The sequence below is a fragment of the Oncorhynchus keta genome, chromosome 11 (assembly GCF_023373465.1).
Source record: "Oncorhynchus keta strain PuntledgeMale-10-30-2019 chromosome 11, Oket_V2, whole genome shotgun sequence".
NCBI classification, from domain to species: Eukaryota; Metazoa; Chordata; class Actinopteri; order Salmoniformes; family Salmonidae; genus Oncorhynchus; species Oncorhynchus keta.
Window position 1 is genome coordinate 8,587,084 of NC_068431.1, and position 22,425 is coordinate 8,609,508.

A 22,425-nucleotide genomic window follows, 5' to 3' on the forward strand; every position below is an offset into this window, starting at 1 on the left:
AACATCTTGATGTTGTGTTTAGCAGAGATCTCGTGCGTAGCAGAGATCTCGTGCTTAGCAGAGCTCTCGTGCTTAGCAGAGCTCTCGTGCTTAGCAGAGCTCTCGTGCTTAGCAGAGCTCTCGTGCTTAGCAGAGCTCTCGTGCTTAGCAGAGCTTAGCAGAGATCTCGTGTTTAGCAGAGATCTCGTGTTTAGCAGAGATCTCGTGTTTAGCAGAGATCTCGTGTTTAGCAGAGATCTCGTGTTTAGCAGAGATATCGTGTTTAGCAGAGCTCTCGTGTGTGTATAAAAGTGACGCTGAAGGACAATTTTTTTTTTTTTTTAATCACCTAACGACGCACTTCTCTGTTCTACGATTGGTCTGAGTCAGTCGTTAAATAACAAGCCGTTTCAAGTGCAACGTTAATAACGAGGGTTTTGGGAAACGGCTCTGAGATGTACCGATGTTCCTTCAAAAAGGTTCTAACGATGAACTTAGCCATAAGAAGATTTTGGGAAATCGGGGGCCTGTACCATTGTTGCCATTCTCGTCCACAGCGGTGAAGTCCACTCCGTTTTCCAGCAGCACAGAGCAGATAGTGGCCAGGTCCTGCTGGGCTGCCAGGTGTAGAGCGGTCTGTCTGTGTTTGGTCAGCTCATTCACTTTGGCCCCGGCCAGCAGCTGCAGTGGACATACTAGAGTCAGACACCAGTCTCACACACACACACACACACTCACGTTGCGTTCCAGGTTGTCTCTTTTATAGTTGCGTATCTCATAAGAGGATGTTAACGTGGTTCCGGTCGTGTTAAACTCTTCAACATCTGACCATCTGCACAACGCGGCTGCAATTAAGATGAAAGTCCCAGACAGACGTGTGGCTCTAAGACATTGGACTTAATGACAACGTAACGACTGTCAAAAACACAACTTGAGACCACCACACGTCATACTAAGCCATGGAGCACGTTGATTGACCAGCGAGTGGTCAAGCCCTCGTTACACCTACAGCTTATTTTAAAAAGTTTTTTTTTTAAATCAAGACAGCCCTTTCACGCCACCGCCAGCTATTTCGCCCACGATTCCCGCTGTGTGATAATAGCAAAAATATTTCTGTCACTCATGGGAGCTATAGCGCCACGTGAGAGCACCAGAAGTCTACCGTTATGTTTGTTCAAATAGAGCCCACAGACAGTCAGCTATCCTGACAGAAGAACAGCTACAGTGGTTCGTCCTTTAAAAGTCGCAGCGTACTGCGGAACAGATTGCATGGTGCTGCAGAATTATATGCCAACCACTGGTACCATTAATGCTAGTTAGTGCTAGTTTGACCACCAGAGGGCATCTTTGAGAAGCATTTGATAGCCTTCAATAGTGGTTGAACTAGAGAATTTAAGAACATAGTGTATGGGACTGATTTTAAGAAATTTTGCTTAATTAATTTAATTAATATTATAGTGTTTTTTTCCAAGAAAAAGGTAAAACTCTCTGGGTTTCCGTGGCGCTGTACAACGTGACGGTAGGGAGTAGGCTACAGTACTTGGCTATTTAGCTAAAGAATCCCTGTGTTATGCGGGCATGTGGAAGACCGGGGTTCAATTCCCCGATGGGGAGGAAGGAGTAGGCTGTTCTTGTAAATAAGAATTTGTTCTTAACTGACTTGCCTAGTTAAATAAAAGGTTACACTAATAGCATAACATTTCTACACCCTAATTGTAGTCTAAGACCAAAAGTGAGAGTGAGCGATTGTAATCTGAAAAAAGGCCAAAACATTTGTGTTTTTAAAGGGAGAGATACACTGGGCCAGTTGTGCGCCGCCCTGTGGGACTCCCAATCACAGCCGGACGTGATACATAACACTTTGTTGTATTATTTGTTTTTCTTCTTCTGGTGGATTAAACTGAAATAGCAACCAATCACAGCCAGTTGTGATACAGCCAACTTAACAAAAATATACATTTGACAATAGAATTTTGCTATGTAGCGTTAGCTATCGCCAGTCTGCTGTACCTGCACCAAAAATCCACTATTTTTCATCCTATAGCTTGTTCTCCATCTTGTTTTTAAATAGTGAGCCAACATGTTTTCAGTACTTTTAGTTCCATGACTGATCAAAAGTCATTTTCCCATGCTCTCTCTCTCGTCCCTCTGAAGCAGACACATAGCTATGTGTTTCGAACATCGGATCGCAATACATATACAAATGGTGAGAATCACAATACCGTGTCGCGACGCGCAGGGGCCGATACGATAGTGTCGCGACGCGCAGGGGCCGATACGATAGTGTCGCGACGCGCAGGGGCCGATACGATAGTGTCGCGACGCGCAGGGGCCGATACGATAGTGTCGCGACGCGCAGGGGCCGACGATAGTGTCGCGACGAGGGGCCCGTGTCGCGATACGATACGCGCAGGGGCCGATACGATAGTATCGCGACGCGCAGGGGCCGATACGATAGTGTCGCGACGCGCAGGGGCCGATCGCGACGACAGTATCGCGACGCGCAGGGGCCGATACGATAGTGTCGCGACGCGCAGGGGCCGATACGATAGTGTCGCGACGCGCAGGGGCCGATACGATAGTGTCGCGACGCGCAGGGGCCGATACGATAGTGTCGCGACGCGCAGGGGCCGATACGATAGTGTCGCGACGCGCAGGGGCCGATACGATAGTGTCGCGACGCGCAGGGGCCGATACGATAGTATCGCGACGCGCAGGGGCCGATACGACAGTGTCGCGACGCGCGCAGGGGCCGATACGATAGTGTCGCGATGCGCAGGGGCCGATACGATAGTATCGCGACGCGCAGGGGCCGATACGATAGTGTCGCGACGACAGGGGCGCACGCGCAGGGGCCGATACGATAGTGTCGCGACGCGCAGGGGCCGATCGCGACGCGCAGGGGCCGATACGATAGTGTCGCGACGCGCAGGGGCCGATACGACGCGCAGGGGCCGATACGATAGTGTCGCGACGCGCAGGGGCCGATACGATAGTGTCGCGACGCGCAGGGGCCGATACGATAGTGTCGCGACGCGCAGGGGCCGATACGATAGTGTCGCGACGCGCAGGGGCCGATACGATAGTGTCGCGACGCGCAGGGGCCGATACGACAATCGGCTGTGATTGGCTGATACGATAGTGTCGCGATGCGCAGGGGCCGATACGATAGTATCGCGATGCACAGGGGCCGATACGACAATCGGCTGTGATTGGCCGATACTATAGTATCGCGATACTATCGTATCGTGAGGTCCCAGTCACTGGTGAAAAACCCATTCAGCTCCAGACGAGGATGCAGGGTGTCATTACCAGGTTACGGACGATCATTTCGGAGGCAGCGTGAACAGCTAGATGTAGAGGGGTCTGCTTGGCAGCGTCCTGCACACGGGAGTTCACGTTGGCCTGGACACTGATCAGGAACAGAACACTCTCGATGTCAGAGTTCTGCACCGCCACATGCAGGAAGTTACGCCCTTTGTTGTCCACCTGAGAGGGGAAAAAGAGAGTGAAGGATTGGAGAGAACATTTGGTTTATATAAACAGTGTCAGATGGGAGTACACTGTAGTAAATGGGCCAAAAGAGGAAGCAGTGTGTGTGTGTGTGTGTGTGTGTGTGTGTGTGTGTGTGTGTGTGTGTGTGTGTGTGTGTGTCGCTCTCACCTGTTCGGCAGCCCCAGGCTCTCTCTTGAGGATGGCCTCTGCAGCCTTGTTGTTCTTGTGGGTCATGGCGCAGGCGAAGGGGGTCATGCCCTGGCGGTCACGTACGTTCAGACGGATGTCCGGGTGGGAGATGAGCAGCTGGATGATGACGCTGTGCTGGCTGCTAATGGCAACGTGGATTGAAGCTCGGCCCTCTGCGTCCTGGGTTACACAGCTCATATTAGCCACAATGAACGGGCTCGGATAGGAGACACGAGATGCTCCTTACTCAACAACGAATCATTCTTTTAAATCGCAACTCTAAGTGGAGGAATCTATCACAGGGATGACCGTGTGAGATACCTGTGTTTAGAGGAGTGCCAGTCATACTGGATATGTTGAAAAGATGTTGGCCCAGGAGGAGTAATGTCCAGGAGTAAAAGTCCTAAGTAAGCGAGCGAGCGAGACATACCTGTGTGTTGACGTTGGCTCCAAACTCCAGAAGGCACTGTACCACCTCCTCCAGCCCCCAGCTGCCTGCCAGGTGGAGGGGTGACTGTCCGTCCCTGGCCTCCTCACCCCCCTCCCCGTTAGGGCCTGGCCGCCGCGGGCTGTTCACATCACAACCACTACAGAGACACACAGGGTTAGACTAGACCCACATATCAGCACTATGCCAGGAGGTTTACAGCGGAGGAACTATGATATAACATATGACTTGACTAGAACCTAAATCATTACTGAAAACACTGTAGATCACCATTTTATATACGAGTCATCAGGCACGGGTCACACTGATTAACCATGAAACTACTTTCATTTATATTTTAGTCATTTAGCAGACGCTCTTATCCAGAGTGCTTACATTTATATACCTTCCCCGTTTTTTTTGTACAGTGGGAAACGAACTCACAGCCCCGGCGTTGCAAGAGCCATGCTTTACTAACTGAGCCACACGGGACCACCTTCCTCTTGCAGACTCTTTCCGAAACAAGATGGATTCCTGAACTAGATTAAAACCAAGATGGATTCCTGAACTAGATTAAAACCAAGATGGATTCCTGAACTAGATTAAAACCAAGATGGATTCCTGAACTAGATTAAAACCAAGATGGATTCCTGAACTAGATTAAAACCAAGATGGATTCCTGAACTAGATTAAAACCAAGATGGATTCCTGAACTAGATTAAACCAAGATGGATTCCTGAACTAGATTAAAACCAAGATGGATTCCTGAACTAGATTAAACCAAGATGGATTCCTGAACCAAGATGGAGATTAGATTAAAACCAAAACCAAGATGGATTCCAAGATAGATTAAAACCAAGATGGACTGAACTAGATTAAACCAAGATGGATTAAAACCAAGATGGATTCCTGAACTAATTAAACCAAGATGGATTCCTGAACTAGATTAAACCAAAACCAAAATTAAACCCAAGATGGATTCCTGAACTAGATTAAACTGTAATTCAAGATGGAGAATTATCACTAGATTAAAACCAAGATGGATCATAAATAAACCAAGATGGAAAAGTTGTCCAAACTCTATAGATGACAGTGAAAGTAAAGAAACAATTTGAATTAGCAGCTAGATTAAACAAGCCTGAGCAAGATGGATTCCTGACTATTCAACTGAACAGACCAAGATGGCTGAACTAGATTAAACAAGATGGCTGAACTAGATTAAAACAAGATGGCCTGAGCAAGATGGATTCCTGAACTAGATTCATGGACCAGATTAAACCCTGAAAGCAAGATGGATTCTGCTAAACAGCCAAACATGGCCTGAGCAAGATGGATTTGAACTAGATTCAAGAACCAGACCCAAGCAAGATGGATTCTGAACTAGATTAAACAGCCAAACAAGCCTGAGCTCTGACTATCAACCAGACCCAAGCTCTGCAATTTGAAACAGCCAAACAAGCCTGAGCTTGACTATCAACCAGACCCAAGCTCTGCTAAACAGCAAAACAAGCCTGAGCTTGACTATCAACCAGACCCAAGCTCTGCTAAACAGCCAAACATGCCTGAGCTTGACTATCAACCAGACCCAAGCTCTGCTAAACAGCAAAACAAGAATTTGCAGTGAGTCCATGGTTAAGGGATGAGTGCTTTAGAAAGTGACACTGGCGACATTGATAAAGGAGGGTTGAGTGTGATCAGACGGACCTGCGGATGAGGAAACAGGCGGTGACCTCGTTGTTCTCATCCACAGCCCTGTGGAGGAGGGTCTGCTGACAGCCTGAGGGACCAGAGCTCCAACTGGTGGCATCACAACCGTGTCGGACCTACAGTAGCAGGGACAAAGCAGACAACATATTCAACATCTGTGGAACAGATCCCAGTCAAACCCGATCCGACTCCTGACGAAGGCTCTCCCATACAACGATCGTAGTATTCCACGGTCACACAACCTCCACCACCCTTCCTCTACCGCCACTTCTTCCCCCTCAGGTCTCACCAGTGTGGAGGCGATGTCCTCTAGGCCATTCTCCAGGGCCAGCCACAGAGGGGGGTGCCCCCTCTTGTCCACCACGGACATGTCCGCCCCCCGCGTGCAGATGGCGTCCACCACCAGGGGGAGCTGATTACTGATGGCCAGCTGCAGCGCCGTCTCTCCCTCCTGGGTCCTGCAGGGAGCGAGACATGCCGGTTTTATACACCTCCTGCTTACTTGTACTCACAGGAATATTTATCCAATGTGTAACACCGCAGGGCATATCAGGTCATATCGCATATGACTTGTGCTTCCACAAGGTTTTTTCTGGACCAGAAATAGGCTTAAGTGGTGGACGTGACAATGATCCCGGTTGGCCAGTCAGTGTATCTACATAAATACATTTTTTTTAAATAAATGACAACAAGTTCTCAAGTTCACATTTACAATTGCGACCTGGCCAAGATAAAGCAAAGCAGTGCGACACAAACAACAACACAGAGTTACACATCGAATAAACAAACGTACAGCCAATAACACAATAAAGTCTATATACATTGTGTGCAAATGAGGTAAGATTAGGGAAGGAAGCAATAAATAGGCCAAAATGGCAAAATAATTACAATTTAGCAAATAAACACTGGAATGGTAGATGTGCAGAAGATGAATGTGCAAGTAGAGATACTGGGGTGCAAAAGAGCAAGAAGATAAATAACAATATGGGGATGAGTTAGCTGGATGGGCTATTTACAGGTGGGCTATGTACAGGTGGGCTATGTACAGGTGGGCTATGTACAGGTGCAGTGATCTGTGAGCAGCTCTGACAGCTGGTGCTTAAATTTAGTGAGGGAGATATGAGTCTCCAGCTTCAGTGATTTTTGCAATTCGTTCCAGTCATTGGCAGCAGAGAACTGGAAGGAAAGGAGGCCAAAGATAGTGTTGGCTTTGGGGATGACCAGTGAAATACACCTGCTGGAGCACGTGTTACGGGTGGGTGCTGCTATGGTGACCAGTGAGCCGAGTTAAGGTGGAGCTTTACCTAGCAAACAACTTATAGATGATCTGGAGCCAGTGGGTTTAGCGTTGAATAGCCAACGAGAGCATACAGGTCGCAGTGGTGGGTAGTATATGGGGCTTTGGTGACAAAACGGATGGCACTGTGATAGACTGCATCCAATTTATTGAGTAGAGTGTTGGAGGCTATTTTGTAGATAACATCGCCGAAGTCAAGGATCGGTAAGGATACTCAGTTTTACGAGGGTGTGCTTGGCAGCATGAGTGAAGGATGCTTTGTTGCGAAATAGGAAGCCAATTCTAGATTTAATTTTGGCGGGCAGGTGCGGACAGCGATCGGTTGAATAGCATGCATTTAGTTTTACTTGCATTTAAGAGCAGTTCGAGGCCACGGAAGGAGAGTTGTATGGCATTGAAGCTCGTCTGGAGGTTGGTTAACACAAATAAATAAATAAATAAATAATCTACACATTTTTGCAATGCAGCTTGAGAGTACATGTTGCAGTTTTAAAGGCTGTTCTATACATTTTGCCATGGCTAACGCTGGGTTCTTTTGCTCAAACATACTGCTAATTTAATTGTTTTTGAATTTTTCTATTCTTCCGATGGTCTAGCTTTTATTTTGCTGATTGTTAGTTGTCAAAGATTATATTATAAAAAAAATATATAGGTCCATTATCTTTTCTACATACTTCATATCTCGTTTTAGTCTTTTAAGTTCACACTGAAAGCGTTTTTTTTTTCAATCAGAAAAATTATGTCAGAAAAGGGTTGACTTAACAACCCGAAAAAAACACTTAGGTGGCCCGCCCAAGGATTACAGTGGCAGAATAATCCCTGCTACTCTACATCTTCGCATTAGTGTATAATTCAGAGACTACACTGTTGTTTATGTCATTTGATATGTCATATGACTTTTAAAAGCAGACGCCAAATTAACCCCCCTAGGGAAAATAAATAATTGAGAAATGCATCTGCTGGTTTATGAAGCTCCTGATCTGTGACTTATTTACCTCACGTTGATGTCAGCCTGGTGTTCCAGGAGGAACAGAGCACTCTTGCTGTCCTGTCTGTGGATGGCCATGTGGAGCAGGGTCTGACCGTTGGACATGGTGTTGTTGATGGATGCCCCAGAACCCAGGAGCTGGGCTGCTATGGTGTGCATACCTGAGGGACAGACGAGAGACACAAACAGGCAGACTTGTAAATGCTGTGGATTCAGTGAGACCAAACTACACTTTTAAAATCCTATTTAACATCCAGATGCTTGAACTTATCTGCTGTTGTGTCTGGATATATCCAAGAGGAGCAGGTTTGAGGGCAAAGCTTAGAAGGGCTTCTGCTAGAATTCAGTATGGACTACGTCTATGGACTGTTTTAGGTTGGACCAGAGCCATATATTTGTATTCATACTAAATACATGGCTCTGAGTTGGACTATCATGACTAGAAAACCTTTGGCTGCACATAGCCAGCCAAACAGAGGTGGTATCTCTCATCAACGGGGCTTCAAGTTCCTTGGTGTCCACATCCCCAACAAACTAACCTGGTCCGAGCACACGAAGACAGTTGTGAAGAGGGCACGACAAAACCTTTTCCCTCTCAGGAGACTGAAAAGATTTGGCATGGGTCCTCAGAATCTCAAGAGGTTCTACAGCTGCACCATCGAGAGCATCCTGACTGCTTACATCACAACCTGATATGGCAACTGCTCGGCCTCCGACCAAGGCACTACAGAGGGTAATGTGTACGGCCCAGTACATCACTGGGGCCAAGCTTCCTGCCAGCCAGGACCTCTATACTAGGCGTTGTCAGAGGAAGGCCCTAAAAATGTCAAAGACTCCAGTCACCTTAGTCATAGACTGTTCTCTCTGCTACCACACGGCAAGCGGTACCGGAGCTCCAAGTCTAGGTCCAAGAGGCTTCTAAAAAGCTTCCACACCCAAGCCATAAGACTCCTGAACAGCAAATCAAATGACCACCCAGACTATTTGTGTTGACACCCCCCCCACCCCCTTTTACACTGTTGCTACTATTTTTATTATATACTATGCATAATCACTTTAATAACTATATATTGAAGCAACGTCTCAAGACATCAGTCAGGAAGTTAAATCTTGGTCGCAAATGGGTCTTCCAAATGGACAATGACCCCAAGCATACTTCCAAAGTTGTGGAAAAATAGCTTACCGACAACAAAGTCAAGGTATTGGAGTGGCCATCACAAAGCTCTGACCTCAAGCCTATTGAAAATGTGTAGGCAGAACTGAAAAGGTGTGTGTGAGCAAGGAGGCCTACAATCCCGACTCAGTTACACCAGCTCTGTCAGAAGGAATGGGCCATAATTTACCCAACTTATTGTGGGAAGCTTGTGGAAGGCTACCTGAAACATTTGACCCAAGTGAAACCATTTAAAGGCAATGCTACCAAATACACTCATTTACATTTAAGTCATTTAGCAGACGCTCTTATCCAAAGCGACTTACAAATTGGTGCATTCACCTTATGACACACTCAATTAGTATGTAAACTTTTGACCCACTGGGAATGTGATGAAAGAAATAAAAGCTGAAATAATTATCTCTATTATTCTGACATTTCGCATTCTTAAAATAAAGTGGTGATCCTAACTGACCTAAGTCAGGCAATTTTTACGAGGGTTAAATGTCAGGAATTGTGAAAAACTGAGTTTAAATGTATTTGGCTAAGGTGTATGTAAACGTCCGACTTCAACTGTATATATATATGTGTGTATATATATATATATATATATATATATATATATATATATTAACGACAATTACAACAATACTGAATGTACAATGAACACTTATTTTAACTTAATATAATTACATAAATAAAATCTATTTAGTCTCAAATAAATCATGAAACATGCTCAATTTGGTTTAAAAAAAAAGTAAAAGTGCAATATGTGCCATGTAAAAAAGCTAACGTTCAAGAATATATGAAAGCTGGTGGTTCAATATTCACAGTTAAGAAGTTTTAGGTTGTAGTTATTATCGACTATCTCTCTATAGCATTTGTATTTCATGTACCTTTGACTATTGGATGTTCTATTGGGGCTGCAGGGTAGCCTAGTGGTTAGAGCATTGGACTAGTAACGGAAGGTTGCAAGTTCCAACCCCCGAGCTGACAAGGTACAAACCTGCCGTTCTGCCCCTGAACAGGCAGTTAACCCACTGTTCCTAGACCAGTTAACCCACTGTTCCTAGACCAGTTAACCCACTGTTCCTAGACCAGTTAACCCACTGTTCCTAGACCAGTTAACCCACTGTTCCTAGACCAGTTAACCCACTGTTCCTAGACCAGTTAACCCACTGTTCCTAGAACAGTTAACCCACTGTTCCTAGACCAGTTAACCCACTGTTCCTAGACCAGTTAACCCACTGTTCCTAGACCAGTTAACCCACTGTTCCTAGAACAGTTAACCCACTGTTCCTAGACCAGTTAACCCACTGTTCCTAGACCAGTTAACCCACTGTTCCTAGACCAGTTAACCCACTGTTCCTAGACCAGTTAACCCACTGTTCCTAGACCAGTTAACCCACTGTTCCTAGACCAGTTAACCCACTGTTCCTAGACCAGTTAACCCACTGTTCCTAGACCAGTTAACCCACTGTTCCTAGACCAGTTAACCCACTGTTCCTAGACCAGTTAACCCACTGTTCCTAGACCAGTTAACCCACTGTTCCTAGAACAGTTAACCCACTGTTCCTAGGCCGTCAGTGAAAATACGAATTTGTTCTTAACTGACTTGCTTAGTTAATTAAATGTAAAATAGTAGTAATCTCAGGAGTTGATAGGCTTGAAGTCATAAACAACGTTGTGATCAAGCATTGCTAAGAGCTGCTGTCAAACTCCGTTAAGTTTGAATGAATGCTTACGAGCCTGCTGCAGTCTACCACCGCTCAGTCAGACTGCTCTATCAAATATCAAATCATAGACTTAATTATAATAAACACAGAAATACGAGCCTTTGGTCATTAATATGGTCAAATCCGGAAACTATAATTTCGAAAACAAAACGCTTATTCTTTCAGTGAAATACGGAACCGTTCCGTATTTTATCGTAGGGGTGGCAATCCTAAGTGTAAACATTGCTGTTACATTGCACCACATTCAATGTTATGTCATAATTACGTAAAATTCTAAAAAATTAGTTTGCAACGAGCCAGACGGCCCAAACTGTTGCATATACCCTGACTCTGCATTCAATGAACGCAAGAGAAGTGACAATTTCCCTAGTTAATATTGCCTGCTAACATGGATTTTTTAAAATTAAATATGCAGGTTTAAAAAAAATATACTTCTGTGTATTGATTTTAAGAAAGGCATTGGTGTTTATGGTAGGTACAGTCGTGCAACAATTGTGCTTTTTTTGTGAATGCGCATTTGTTAAATCATCCCCCGGCTGTGATTCGATGATAAATTAACAGGCACCACATTGATTATTTGCAACACAGGACAAGCTAGATAAACTAGTAATATCAACAACCATGTGTAGTTAACTAGTGATTATGTTAAAATTGCTAAGTTTTTTTTATAAAGATAAGTTTAATGCTAGCTAGCAACTTACCTTGGCTCCTTGCTGCACTCGCATAACAGGTAGTCACAGCCTGGCACGCAGTCTCCTCGTGGAGTGCAATGTAATCGGCGTCCAAAAATGCCAATTACCGATTATGAAAACTTGAAATCGGCCCTAATTAAATCGGTCTACCTCTACACTACCTACATATTACCTCAATTACCTCAACGAACCAGTGCCCCATGTACATAGCCTCGCTATTGTTATTTTACTGCCGCGCTTTCATTATTTGTAACTTTTTAATTTTTTTTTATTCTTAAAACTGCATTGTTGATATCCATGGCATGCCAGACTGGAGGGAAAGGAAGAGGTGGTGTGTGTGCCCTTCACTAAAAGGCATGTTTTAAAGCATGTCAAGTGTCAGAGCACCAACCAGATCCTCCACACTGACGTACCCAGTTGCTAACTATCTGATAATAATATAATATATAATAATATATGCCATTTAGCTGACGCTTTTATCCAAAGCGACTTACAGTCATGTGTGCATACATTCTATGGGTGGTCCCGGGGATCGAACCCACTACCCTGGCGTTACAAGCGCCATGCTCTACCAACTGAGCTACAGAAGGACCACCACTGATACGAGTGTCGTGTTGCTGTTAATGAAGCCTACCTGTCCAGAGGGCTAGACCCAACGCCGTCTGGTCCATGGAGTCTAGGAGGCTGAAATCTGGGATAATCTGCAGGTTGTTGGTGGCATGAAGAGCATTGGCTGGAAACAACAGGACATTACATTGTCAGAATGCAGGTAACAAATCCAACCGGGGATAAAGCATGTTTATTCATCCATCCATCCTCTGGTCTTATTAACATGGAGATACTGTCCACTAACTAACCCACCTTTCTGCTCCAGGATGACTGACACCACATCAGGGTGGTTGTGTACAATGGCCATGTGTAGGGGGCTCTGTAGGGACACCCCCTGGGCCTCATCGGGGAGGGCCTTCTGGGTCTGCAGGTTAGGGTTAGCCCCCTGTTGGAGCAGCTCTGCCGTCAGGTCCGCCAGACCACAACGACACGCAGTGTGGAGAGGGGTTTCACCCTGGGGGGGGTAGAGGAAGAGATATACAGAGGAGAGACATCAATACAGGGGGTTAGAGGACAAACAGAGGAGGATAGAGGGGGTGAGAGGAGGATAGAGGGGGTGAGAGGAGGATAGAGGGGGTGAGAGGAGGATAGAGGGGGATAGAGGAGGATAGAGGGGGTTAGAGGAGGATAGAGTAGGGGTGCAGAGTTTGAAGCAGTAGTTTGTGGGGTTTAGAGGTTTCTAATGCAGTACAGTTTGGGGTTATGCAGTACAGTTTGTAGCAGTAGTTTCTGATGCAGTACAGTTTGAAGCAGTAGTTTGTGATGCAGCACAGTTTGTAGCAGTAGTTTCTAATGCAGTACAGTTTGAAGCAGTAGTTTGTGATGCAGTAGTTTGAAGCAGTAGTTTGTGATGCAGCACAGTTTCAAGCAGTAGTTTGTGATGCAGCACAGTTTCAAGCAGTAGACTTTATGAAGTAGTCATTTGTGATCAACTAGCAGAGCTGTGCTGCATCACGTGATATTGCAGGACAACGTAACATACCCATTTGTTGGCATGGTTGACCTTTGCCCCATGTGTGGCCAGGAAGAGAGCGGCAGCCTCATTGCCTGCACCTGCTGCCCTCTGCAGTAGACAGTTCTCTGAGGGATGGATGGAGAAAAGGAAGAAGATAGTAAATATTGTAGTGCACTGGTCTCCCATTTGTATAAATTTTTTATTTAACCCTTATTTAACTAGGCAAGTCAGTTAAGAACAAATTCCTATTTACAGTGACTGCCTACACCAGCCAAACTTGGACGACGCTGGGCCAATTGTTGCGCCGCCCGATGGGACTCTAAATCACGGCCGGATGTGATACAGCCTGGAATCCAACCAGGGACTGTAGTGACACCTCTTGCACTGAGATGCAGTACCTTAGACCGCTGTACTACTCGAGAGCCCGTTCCATTATCATTCATCCCATTTACTAATCATTCATAAACATGTAGACATTGAGTGTGTTCCCTTCAATTAGACATTTAGTGTGTTCCCTTCAATTAGACATTTAGTGTGTTCCCTTCAATTAGACATTGAGTGTGTTCCCTTCAATTAGACATTGAGTGTGTTCCCTTCAATTAGACATTTAGTGTGTTCCCTTCAATTAGACATTTAGTGTGTTCCCTTCAATTAGACATTTAGTGTGTTCCCTTCAATTAGACATTTAGTGTGTTCCCTTCAATTAGACATTTAGTGTGTTCCCTTCAATTAGACATTTAGTGTGTTCCCTTCAATTAGACATTTAGTGTGTTCCCTTCAATTAGACATTTAGTGTGTTCCCTTCAATTAGACATTTAGTGTGTTCCCTTCAATTAGACATTTAGTGTGTTCCCTTCAATTAGACATTTAGTGTGTTCCCTTCAATTAGACATTTAGTGTGTTCCCTTCAATTAGACATTGAGTGTGTTCCCTTCAATTAGACATTGAGTGTGTTCCCTTCAATTAGACATTGAGTGTGTTCCCTTCAATTAGACATGGAGTGTGTTCCCTTCAATTAGACATGGAGTGTGTTCCCTTCAATTAGACATGGAGTGTGTTCCCTTCAATTAGACATTGAGTGTGTTCCCTTCAATTAGACATTGAGTGTGTTCCCTTCAATTAGACATTGAGTGTGTTCCCTTCAATTAGACATTGAGTGTGTTCCCTTCAATTAGACATTTAGTGTGTTCCCTTCAATTAGACATTTAGTGTGTTCCCTTCAATTAGACATTGAGTGTGTTCCCTTCAATTAGACATTTAGTGTGTTCCCTTCAATTAGACATTTAGTGTGTTCCCTTCAATTAGACATTTAGTGTGTTCCCTTCAATTAGACATTTAGTGTGTTCCCTTCAATTAGACATTTAGTGTGTTCCCTTCAATTAGACATTTAGTGTGTTCCCTTCAATTAGACATTTAGTGTGTTCCCTTCAATTAGACATTTAGTGTGTTCCCTTCAATTAGACATTTAGTGTGTTCCCTTCAATTAGACATTTAGTGTGTTCCCTTCAATTAGACATTTAGTGTGTTCCCTTCAATTAGACATTTCTGTATTGTATTCTCAGGTCAACATATATAACGCACCCCTCAGAGAGAGACACAGCTTAATGTAAACTCACATCTTTCAACATGTTTACAAAAAGATAGATCAAACTTGGATTTTTCAGGATGCTACCCTCCACAGCATGGGCCTTTCTCTCCGGGTTAATTTTGGTCAAAATTAGGTTGTAGGTTTGAAGTTTTGATCTGAGCGATTAGTGAGATTACTGCTTCCGAGGTTTTATTTTTCCAAGCTGTACAGAGGATACTCTAGCCAACAAACAGCAGAGTCCTGAGGACACTATTCCAGCCTGGAACTGAGCCAGATACAAATTCAGTTAGCACTAAAGGTGTGAAGTAAAAGGCCTTTGGGCCCAACAAGTGTCAGGAGTCTTTGAAGCGTCCTCTGAAGCCCCTCACGCTGTTTAAAGACTATTCGCTGGCATTTTCTACAAGAAATCTGACTCCAGCTTCTCCCAAGTGGGTGTGACACTTACTCCCACTGCCTGCTGCACTGCTGCTTGGTGTCCATCTGGCGATCTGTTCACCATCTGCCCTGGTCTGTCTCCCCCTGTCTGGTACAGGTACCTCCACCACACTCACCCCTCTCTGTTCACCATCTGCCCTGGTCTGTCTCCCCCTGTCTGGTACAGGTACCTCCACCACACTCACCCCTCTCTGTTCACCGTCTGCCCTGGTCTGTCTCCCCCTGTCTGGTACAGGTACCTCCACCACACTCACCCCTCTCTGTTCACCGTCTGCCCTGGTCTGTCTCCCCCTGTCTGGTACAGGTACCTCCACCACACCCACCCCTCTCTGTTCACCGTCTCCCCCTGTCTGGTACAGGTACCTCCACCACACTCACCCCTCTCTGTTCACAGTCTGCCCTGGTCTGTCTCCCCCTGTTTGGTACAGGTACCTCCACCACACTCACCCCTCTCTGTTCACCATCTGCCCTGGTCTGTCTCCCCCTGTCTGGTACAGGTACCTCCACCACACCCACCCCTCTCTGTTCACAGTCTGCCCTGGTCTGTCTCCCCCTGTCTGGTACAGGTACCTCCACCACACTCACCCCTCTCTGTTCACCGTCTGCCCTGGTCTGTCTCCCCTGTTTGGTACAGGTACCTCCACCACACTCACCCCTCTCTGTTCACCGTCTGCCCTGGTCTGTCTCCCCTGTCTGGTACAGGTACCTCCACCACACCCACCCCTCTCTGTTCACCGTCTGCCCTGGTCTGTCTCCCCCTGTCTGGTACAGGTACCTCCACCACACTCACCCCTTCTGTTCACCGTCTGCCCTGGTCTGTCTCCCCTGTCTGGTACAGGTACCTCCACCACACCCACCCCTCTCTGTTCACCGTCTCCCCTGTCTGGTACAGGTACCTCCACCACACTCACCCCTCTCTGTTCACAGTCTGCCCTGGTCTGTCTCCCCCTGTTTGGTACAGGTACTTTCCACCACACTCACCCCTCTCTGTTCACCATCTGCCCTGGTCTGTCTCCCCCTGTCTGGTACAGGTACCTCCACCACACCCACCCCTCTCTGTTCACAGTCTGCCCTGGTCTGTCTCCCCCTGTCTGGTACAGGTACCTCCACCACACTCACCCCTCTCTGTTCACCGTCTGCCCTGGTCTGTCTCCCCCTGTTTGGTACAGGTACCTCCACCACACTCACCCCTCTCTGTTCACCGTCTGCCCTGGTCTGTCTCCCCCTGTCTGGTACAGGTACCTCCACCACACCCACCCCTCTCTGTTCACCGTCTCCCCCTGTCTGGTACAGGTACCTCCACCACACTCACCCCTCTCTGTTCACAGTCTGCCCTGGTCTGTCTCCCCCTGTTTGGTACAGGTACCTCCACCACACTCACCCCTCTCTGTTCACCATCTGCCCTGGTCTGTCTCCCCCTGTCTGGTACAGGTACCTCCACCACACCCACCCCTCTCTGTTCACAGTCTGCCCTGGTCTGTCTCCCCCTGTCTGGTACAGGTACCTCCACCACACTCACCCCTCTCTGTTCACCGTCTGCCCTGGTCTGTCTCCCCCTGTTTGGTACAGGTACCTCCACCACACTCACCCCTCTCTGTTCACCGTCTGCCCTGGTCTGTCTCCCCCTGTCTGGTACAGGTACCTCCACCACACCCACCCCTCTCTGTTCACCGTCTGCCCTGGTCTGTCTCCCCCTGTCTGGTACAGGTACCTCCACCACACTCACCCCTCTCTGTTCACCGTCTGCCCTGGTCTGTCTCCCCCTGTTTGGTACAGGTACCTCCACCACACCCACCCCTCTCTGTTCACCGTCTGCCCTGGTCTGTCTCCCCCTGTTTGGTACAGGTACCTCCACCACACTCACCCCTCTCTGTTCACCGTCTGCCCTGGTCTGTCTCCCCCTGTTTGGTACAGGTACCTCCACCACACTCACCCCTCTCTGTTCACCATCTGCCCTGTCTCCCCCTGTCTGGTACAGGTACCTCCACCACACTCAACACTCTCTCCCGAGCTTTCGCTTGCCTCCAGCACACACGCACTGTAGGGGCGAGTGATCCCCCAAGTCGTTATATATTTTTAGTTTTTTATCTTGCGTAAATTGCCTCATGACTCCTGTATACTTTGTTGACTAGAAACTTCCTTTACCCAACCGTTGGGACTGACTAGGTTTGTTCCCCACACTGACTCTCTATTGGTTACACAGACGTTTGACCTCCCATCCCATTCGAACCGCCTCTCGCCAGCTTTGTATTCATGCTACCTGATCAAATTGCTGTACAATATGATCTAGTTGCCATCTTATGTACATTGATGTCATAAATCACCACGGCAGAGCTCTCCCTGTCCTCTGCCGTGCCTTGATTGTATTACTGTTGATGATATCTGGAAATGTGCATGTACACCCTGGCCCGTCTACTGTTGCTATCTGGAAATGTGCATGTACACCCTGGCCCGTCTACTGTTGCTATCTGGAAATGTGCATGTACACCCTGGCCCATCTACTGTTGCTATCTGGAAATGTGCATGTACACCCTGGCCCGTCTACTGTTGCTATCTGGAAATGTGCATGTACACCCTGGCCCGTCTACTGTTGCTATCTGGAAATGTGCATGTACACCCTGGCCCGTCTACTGTTGCTATCTGGAAATGTGCATGTACACCCTGGCCCGTCTACTGTTGCTATCTGGAAATGTGCATGTACACCCTGGCCCGTCTACTGTTGCTATCTGGAAATGTGCATGTACACCCTGGCCCGTCTACTGTTGCTATCTGGAAATGTGCATGTACACCCTGGCCCAACTACTGTTGCTATCTGGAAATGTGCATGTACACCCTGGCCCGTCTACTGTTGCTATCTGGAAATGTGCATGTACACCCTGGCCCAACTACTGTTGCTATCTGGAAATGTGCATGTACACCCTGGCCCAACTACTGTTGCTATCTGGAAATGTGCATGTACACCCTGGCCCAACTACTGTTGCTATCTGGAAATGTGCATGTACACCCTGGCCCAACTACTGTTGCTATCTGGAAATGTGCATGTACACCCTGGCCCAACTACTGTTGCTATCTGGAAATGTGCATGTACACCCTGGCCCAACTACTGTTGCTATCTGGAAATGTGCATGTACACCCTGGCCCAACTACTGTTGCTATCTGGAAATGTGCATGTACACCCTGGCCCATCTACTGTTGCTATCTGGAAATGTGCATGTACACCCTGGCCCATCTACTGTTGCTATCTGGAAATGTGCATGTACACCCTGGCCCAACTACTGTTGCTATCTGGAAATGTGCATGTACACCCTGGCCCAACTACTGTTGCTATCTGGAAATGTGCATGTACACCCTGGCCCAACTACTGTTGCTATCTGGAAATGTGCATGTACACCCTGGCCCAACTACTGTTGCTATCTGGAAATGTGCATGTACACCCTGGCCCAACTACTGTTGCTATCTGGAAATGTGCATGTACACCCTGGCCCAACTACTGTTGCTATCCCCAATTCTGACTTGTGCCCTGATATCTGCTTCACTGATTTCTGCTGTCGTAAAAAAAGCCTGGGTTTTCTACACGGGAGACAACACTGTGCTTCAACACCTGCATTGCTTGCCGTTTTGGGGTTTTAGGCTGAGGGTTTCTGTACAGCACATTGAGATATCAGCTGATGTACGAAGGGCTATATAAATACATTTGATTTTGATTTGATTAGAAGCTTATTACCTAAAATGGATCAATTGAAAGTATGGGTTCACAGCTCCAATCCAGATGTGTTGATCATTACTGAGACGTGGTTCAGGAAGAGTGTTTTGAATACTGATGTTAACCTTTCTGGTTATAACCTTTGTTCAGCAAGACAGATCTTCCAAAGGTGGTGGAGTGGCAATCTTTACAGTCTCTCTTTATGTAGTGTTGTCTCTTGTTGTGATGTGTGTTTTGTCCTATATTTATATTGTATTTAATTATTTATTTTTTAATCCCAGGCCCCCATCCCCGCAGGAGGCCTTTTGCCTTTTGGTAGGCCATCACTGTAAATAAGAATTTGATCTTAACTGACTTGCCTAGTTTAAAAAAATAAAAATAAAATGTCAACTCAGTTTTGGAACAGTACCTGAGGCGGTGTCTGGTGCGTCTGGGTTACTGCCTCTCTGCATGAGCTGGGCTGCAAAGCTGTTTTCATCAAACGATGTTCCGTTCTCCACCACCAGAGCTTCGTCCTCGAAGGGGTTAACGTTGAGGTCAGAGGACACGGTGATGTACTGCAGGGCCAGCCACAGAGCTGTGCTACCCTCATGGTCCTTCAGCTCCAGGTCCATCCTGAGGAGAGGCACGGGAGAAAAGGGGGGACAGGTGACAACGTTACACCAGGAAATACAGGCGGCTACTCAGGGTGTTTTTAAAAATCAGGTCAACGGCTTAGTGTTTAGTAAAGGGTTTCCTGTTTTTTAACCTTTATTTAACTAGGCAAGTCAGTTAAGAACTCATTCTTATTTACAATGACAGCGTAGGAACAGTGGGTTAACTGCCTTGTTCAGGGGCGGAATGACAGATTTGTACCTCGTCAGCTCGGGGATTCGAACTTGCAACCTTTCGGTTACTAGTCCAACGCTCTAACCGTTTAAACTCACTGTTTGCACTGCAGGAGCTGGTTGAACACAGGCTCGTTCCCCGACACCACCGCTTCATGCAAAGGAGTTCTGGGGAAACAAAAACGATCAATGTATAGCGCTACAGTATTGGGACAATTAGAAGAAGAAAAAAACTCAGGTAACTCACACACAAACAGATCAAAACATTCAGCAGGGGCCAAAGCAGACAAACTGCCACGACTGAAACTTCAGTCGATCTCAGATCCATTTGTCTGGAGCCAAGTTAACCTCTCCTTTCGTGTCAGAAGTCCTAACCATCATGCTTTTAGGGAAAGGGGATTTATTTTGTACACGGTCAAACTCGCAGTTTAATACAATTCAAGTCCTCTTTTCAATATCGGAAATCAAATAAAACAATCCATATAACGGAAGAGAAATGTAACCCCCGTGGGACCAGATTCTCGATATAGATTAGAGGCCGATTTCAAGTTAAAGAACAAATCAAAAACATTTTAATAGACTTTTGTTATACATCACACCAGATGAGGTCATTGAAAAAGGATGCCCACCCACCTTCCTTTGCTGTTCTGCATGTTGGGGTTGGCCCCTGTCTTGAGCAGAACCTCAGCGATGTGGGCCATGCCACTCATCACGTCCCCAGAGTGCTTCCTGGGACTGAAGGAACACACCAGGTGCAGAGGGGTCTCCACCGCGCCGACCGTGGCCGCGTTCACCTGGGCCGAGTGGCGGATCAGGAAAGTCGAGGCAAACTCGTCACCTGTGGGGGGGAGGGAGAGTGGGGGGGATGAGTGGAGGGGGGGGGAGAAGGGATGAGTGGGGGGATGAGTGGAGGGGGCGGGGGGGGGAAGGGACGGGAGAGAAGGGAGTGGGGGGGATGAGTGGAGGGGGGGCGGCGGGAGAGAAGGGATGAGTGGAGGGGGCGGTGGGAGAGAAGGGATGAGTGGAGGGGGCGGCGGGAGAGAAGGGATGAGTGGAGGGGGCGGCGGGAGAGAAGGGATGAGTGGAGGGGGGCGAGCGGGATGAGTGGAGGGGGGCGGCGGGAGAGAAGGGACGAGTGGAGGGGGAAACATTATCTACATCTCCATTCAACGACTGGTTATGTAAAGGTCACAGGGGGCTGGTGAGGGAAGGAAGGCTCATAATTAAGACTGGAATGAAGTGAATGGAAACCATGTGTTTAATACTATTCCACTCCAGCCCGTCCTCCACAATTAAGGTTCCACCAGCCACCTGTGGCGCAGGTGCTGTAGTGCACAGGTGTGGAGAATCAGAACACACTGGGGCGTGCCTTAATCTCAGCACTCAACACGCTTTATCTCTAGCCCAGCGTTGAGCGTTGATAGGGAGGGTTGTGTTATTGTCTCTAGCCCAGCGTTGATAGGGAGGGTTGTGTTATTGTCTCTAGCCCAGCGTTGATAGGGAGGGTTGTGTTATTGTCTCTAGCCCAGCGTTGATAGGGAGGGTTGTGTTATTGTCTCTAGCCCAGCGTTGATAGGGAGGGTTGTGTTATTGTCTCTAGCCCAGCGTTGATAGGGAGGGTTGTGTTATTGTCTCTAGCCCAGCGTTGATAGGGAGGGTTGTGTTATTGTCTCTAGCCCAGCGTTGATAGGGAGGGTTGTGTTATTGTCTCTAGCCCAGCATTGATAGGGAGGGTTGTGTTATTGTCTCTAGCCCAGCGTTGATAAGGAGGGTTGTGTTATTGTCTCAGGCCCAGCGTTGATAGGGAGGGTTGTGTTATTGTCTCTAGCCCAGCGTTGATAGGGAGGGTTGTGTTATTGTCTCAGGCCCAGCGTTGATAGGGAGGGTTGTGTTATTGTCTCTAGCCCAGCGTTGATAGGGAGGGTTGTGTTATTGTCTCTAGCCCAGCGTTGATAGGGAGGGTTGTGTTATTGTCTCTAGCCCAGCGTTGATAGGGAGGGTTGTGTTATTGTCTCTAGCCCAGCGTTGATAGGGAGGGTTGTGTTATTGTCTCTAGCCCAGCGTTGATAGGGAGGGTTGTGTTATTGTCTCTAGCCCAGCGTTGATAGGGAGGGTTGTGTTATTGTCTCTAGCCCAGCGTTGATAGGGAGGGTTGTGTTATTGTCTCTAGCCCAGCATTGATAGGGAGGGTTGTGTTATTGTCTCTAGCCCAGCGTTGATAAGGAGGGTTGTGTTATTGTCTCAGGCCCAGCGTTGATAGGGAGGGTTGTGTTATTGTCTCTAGCCCAGCGTTGATAGGGAGGGTTGTGTTATTGTCTCTAGCCCAGCGTTGATAGGGAGGGTTGTGTTATTGTCTCTAGCCCAGCGTTGATAAGGAAGGTTGTGTTATTGTCTCAGGCCCAGCGTTGATAGGGAGGGTTGTGTTATTGTCTCTAGCCCAGCGTTGATAGGGAGGGTTGTGTTATCGTCTCTAGCCCAGCGTTGATAGGGAGGGTTGTGTTATTGTCTCTAGCCCAGCGTTGATAGGGAGGGTTGTGTTATTGTCTCTAGCCCAGCGTTGATAGGGAGGGTTGTGTTATTGTCTCTAGCCCAGCGTTGATAGGGAGGGTTGTGTTATTGTGTCTAGCCCAGCGTTGATAGGGAGG

At 47.1% G+C, this 22,425-nt stretch overlaps 2 protein-coding genes across 3 annotated transcripts in view; both read right to left on the minus strand.

Annotated features, from left to right (window-relative positions):
• The window catches only part of LOC127933060 (uncharacterized), a 324,880-nt gene that overhangs the window by 21,332 nt on the left and 281,123 nt on the right, over nucleotides 1-22,425 (minus strand). The window lies entirely within an intron of this gene.
• The window catches only part of LOC118390635 (rabankyrin-5-like), a 44,187-nt gene that overhangs the window by 4,495 nt on the left and 17,267 nt on the right, over nucleotides 1-22,425 (minus strand). For both annotated transcript variants that reach the window (XM_052529364.1, XM_052529363.1), the window contains exons 8-20: nucleotides 20,414-20,618; nucleotides 19,880-19,948; nucleotides 19,363-19,568; nucleotides 13,255-13,352; nucleotides 12,525-12,726; nucleotides 12,298-12,396; nucleotides 8,090-8,243; nucleotides 6,087-6,255; nucleotides 5,795-5,913; nucleotides 4,094-4,250; nucleotides 3,643-3,843; nucleotides 3,292-3,468; nucleotides 513-660 (exon numbers count right to left, since the gene is read on the minus strand). In XM_052529364.1, the coding sequence (XP_052385324.1) occupies nucleotides 513-660; nucleotides 3,292-3,468; nucleotides 3,643-3,843; nucleotides 4,094-4,250; nucleotides 5,795-5,913; nucleotides 6,087-6,255; nucleotides 8,090-8,243; nucleotides 12,298-12,396; nucleotides 12,525-12,726; nucleotides 13,255-13,352; nucleotides 19,363-19,568; nucleotides 19,880-19,948; nucleotides 20,414-20,618 (2,004 nt within the window). The remainder of the gene's footprint in view (nucleotides 1-512; nucleotides 661-3,291; nucleotides 3,469-3,642; nucleotides 3,844-4,093; nucleotides 4,251-5,794; nucleotides 5,914-6,086; nucleotides 6,256-8,089; nucleotides 8,244-12,297; nucleotides 12,397-12,524; nucleotides 12,727-13,254; nucleotides 13,353-19,362; nucleotides 19,569-19,879; nucleotides 19,949-20,413; nucleotides 20,619-22,425) is intronic.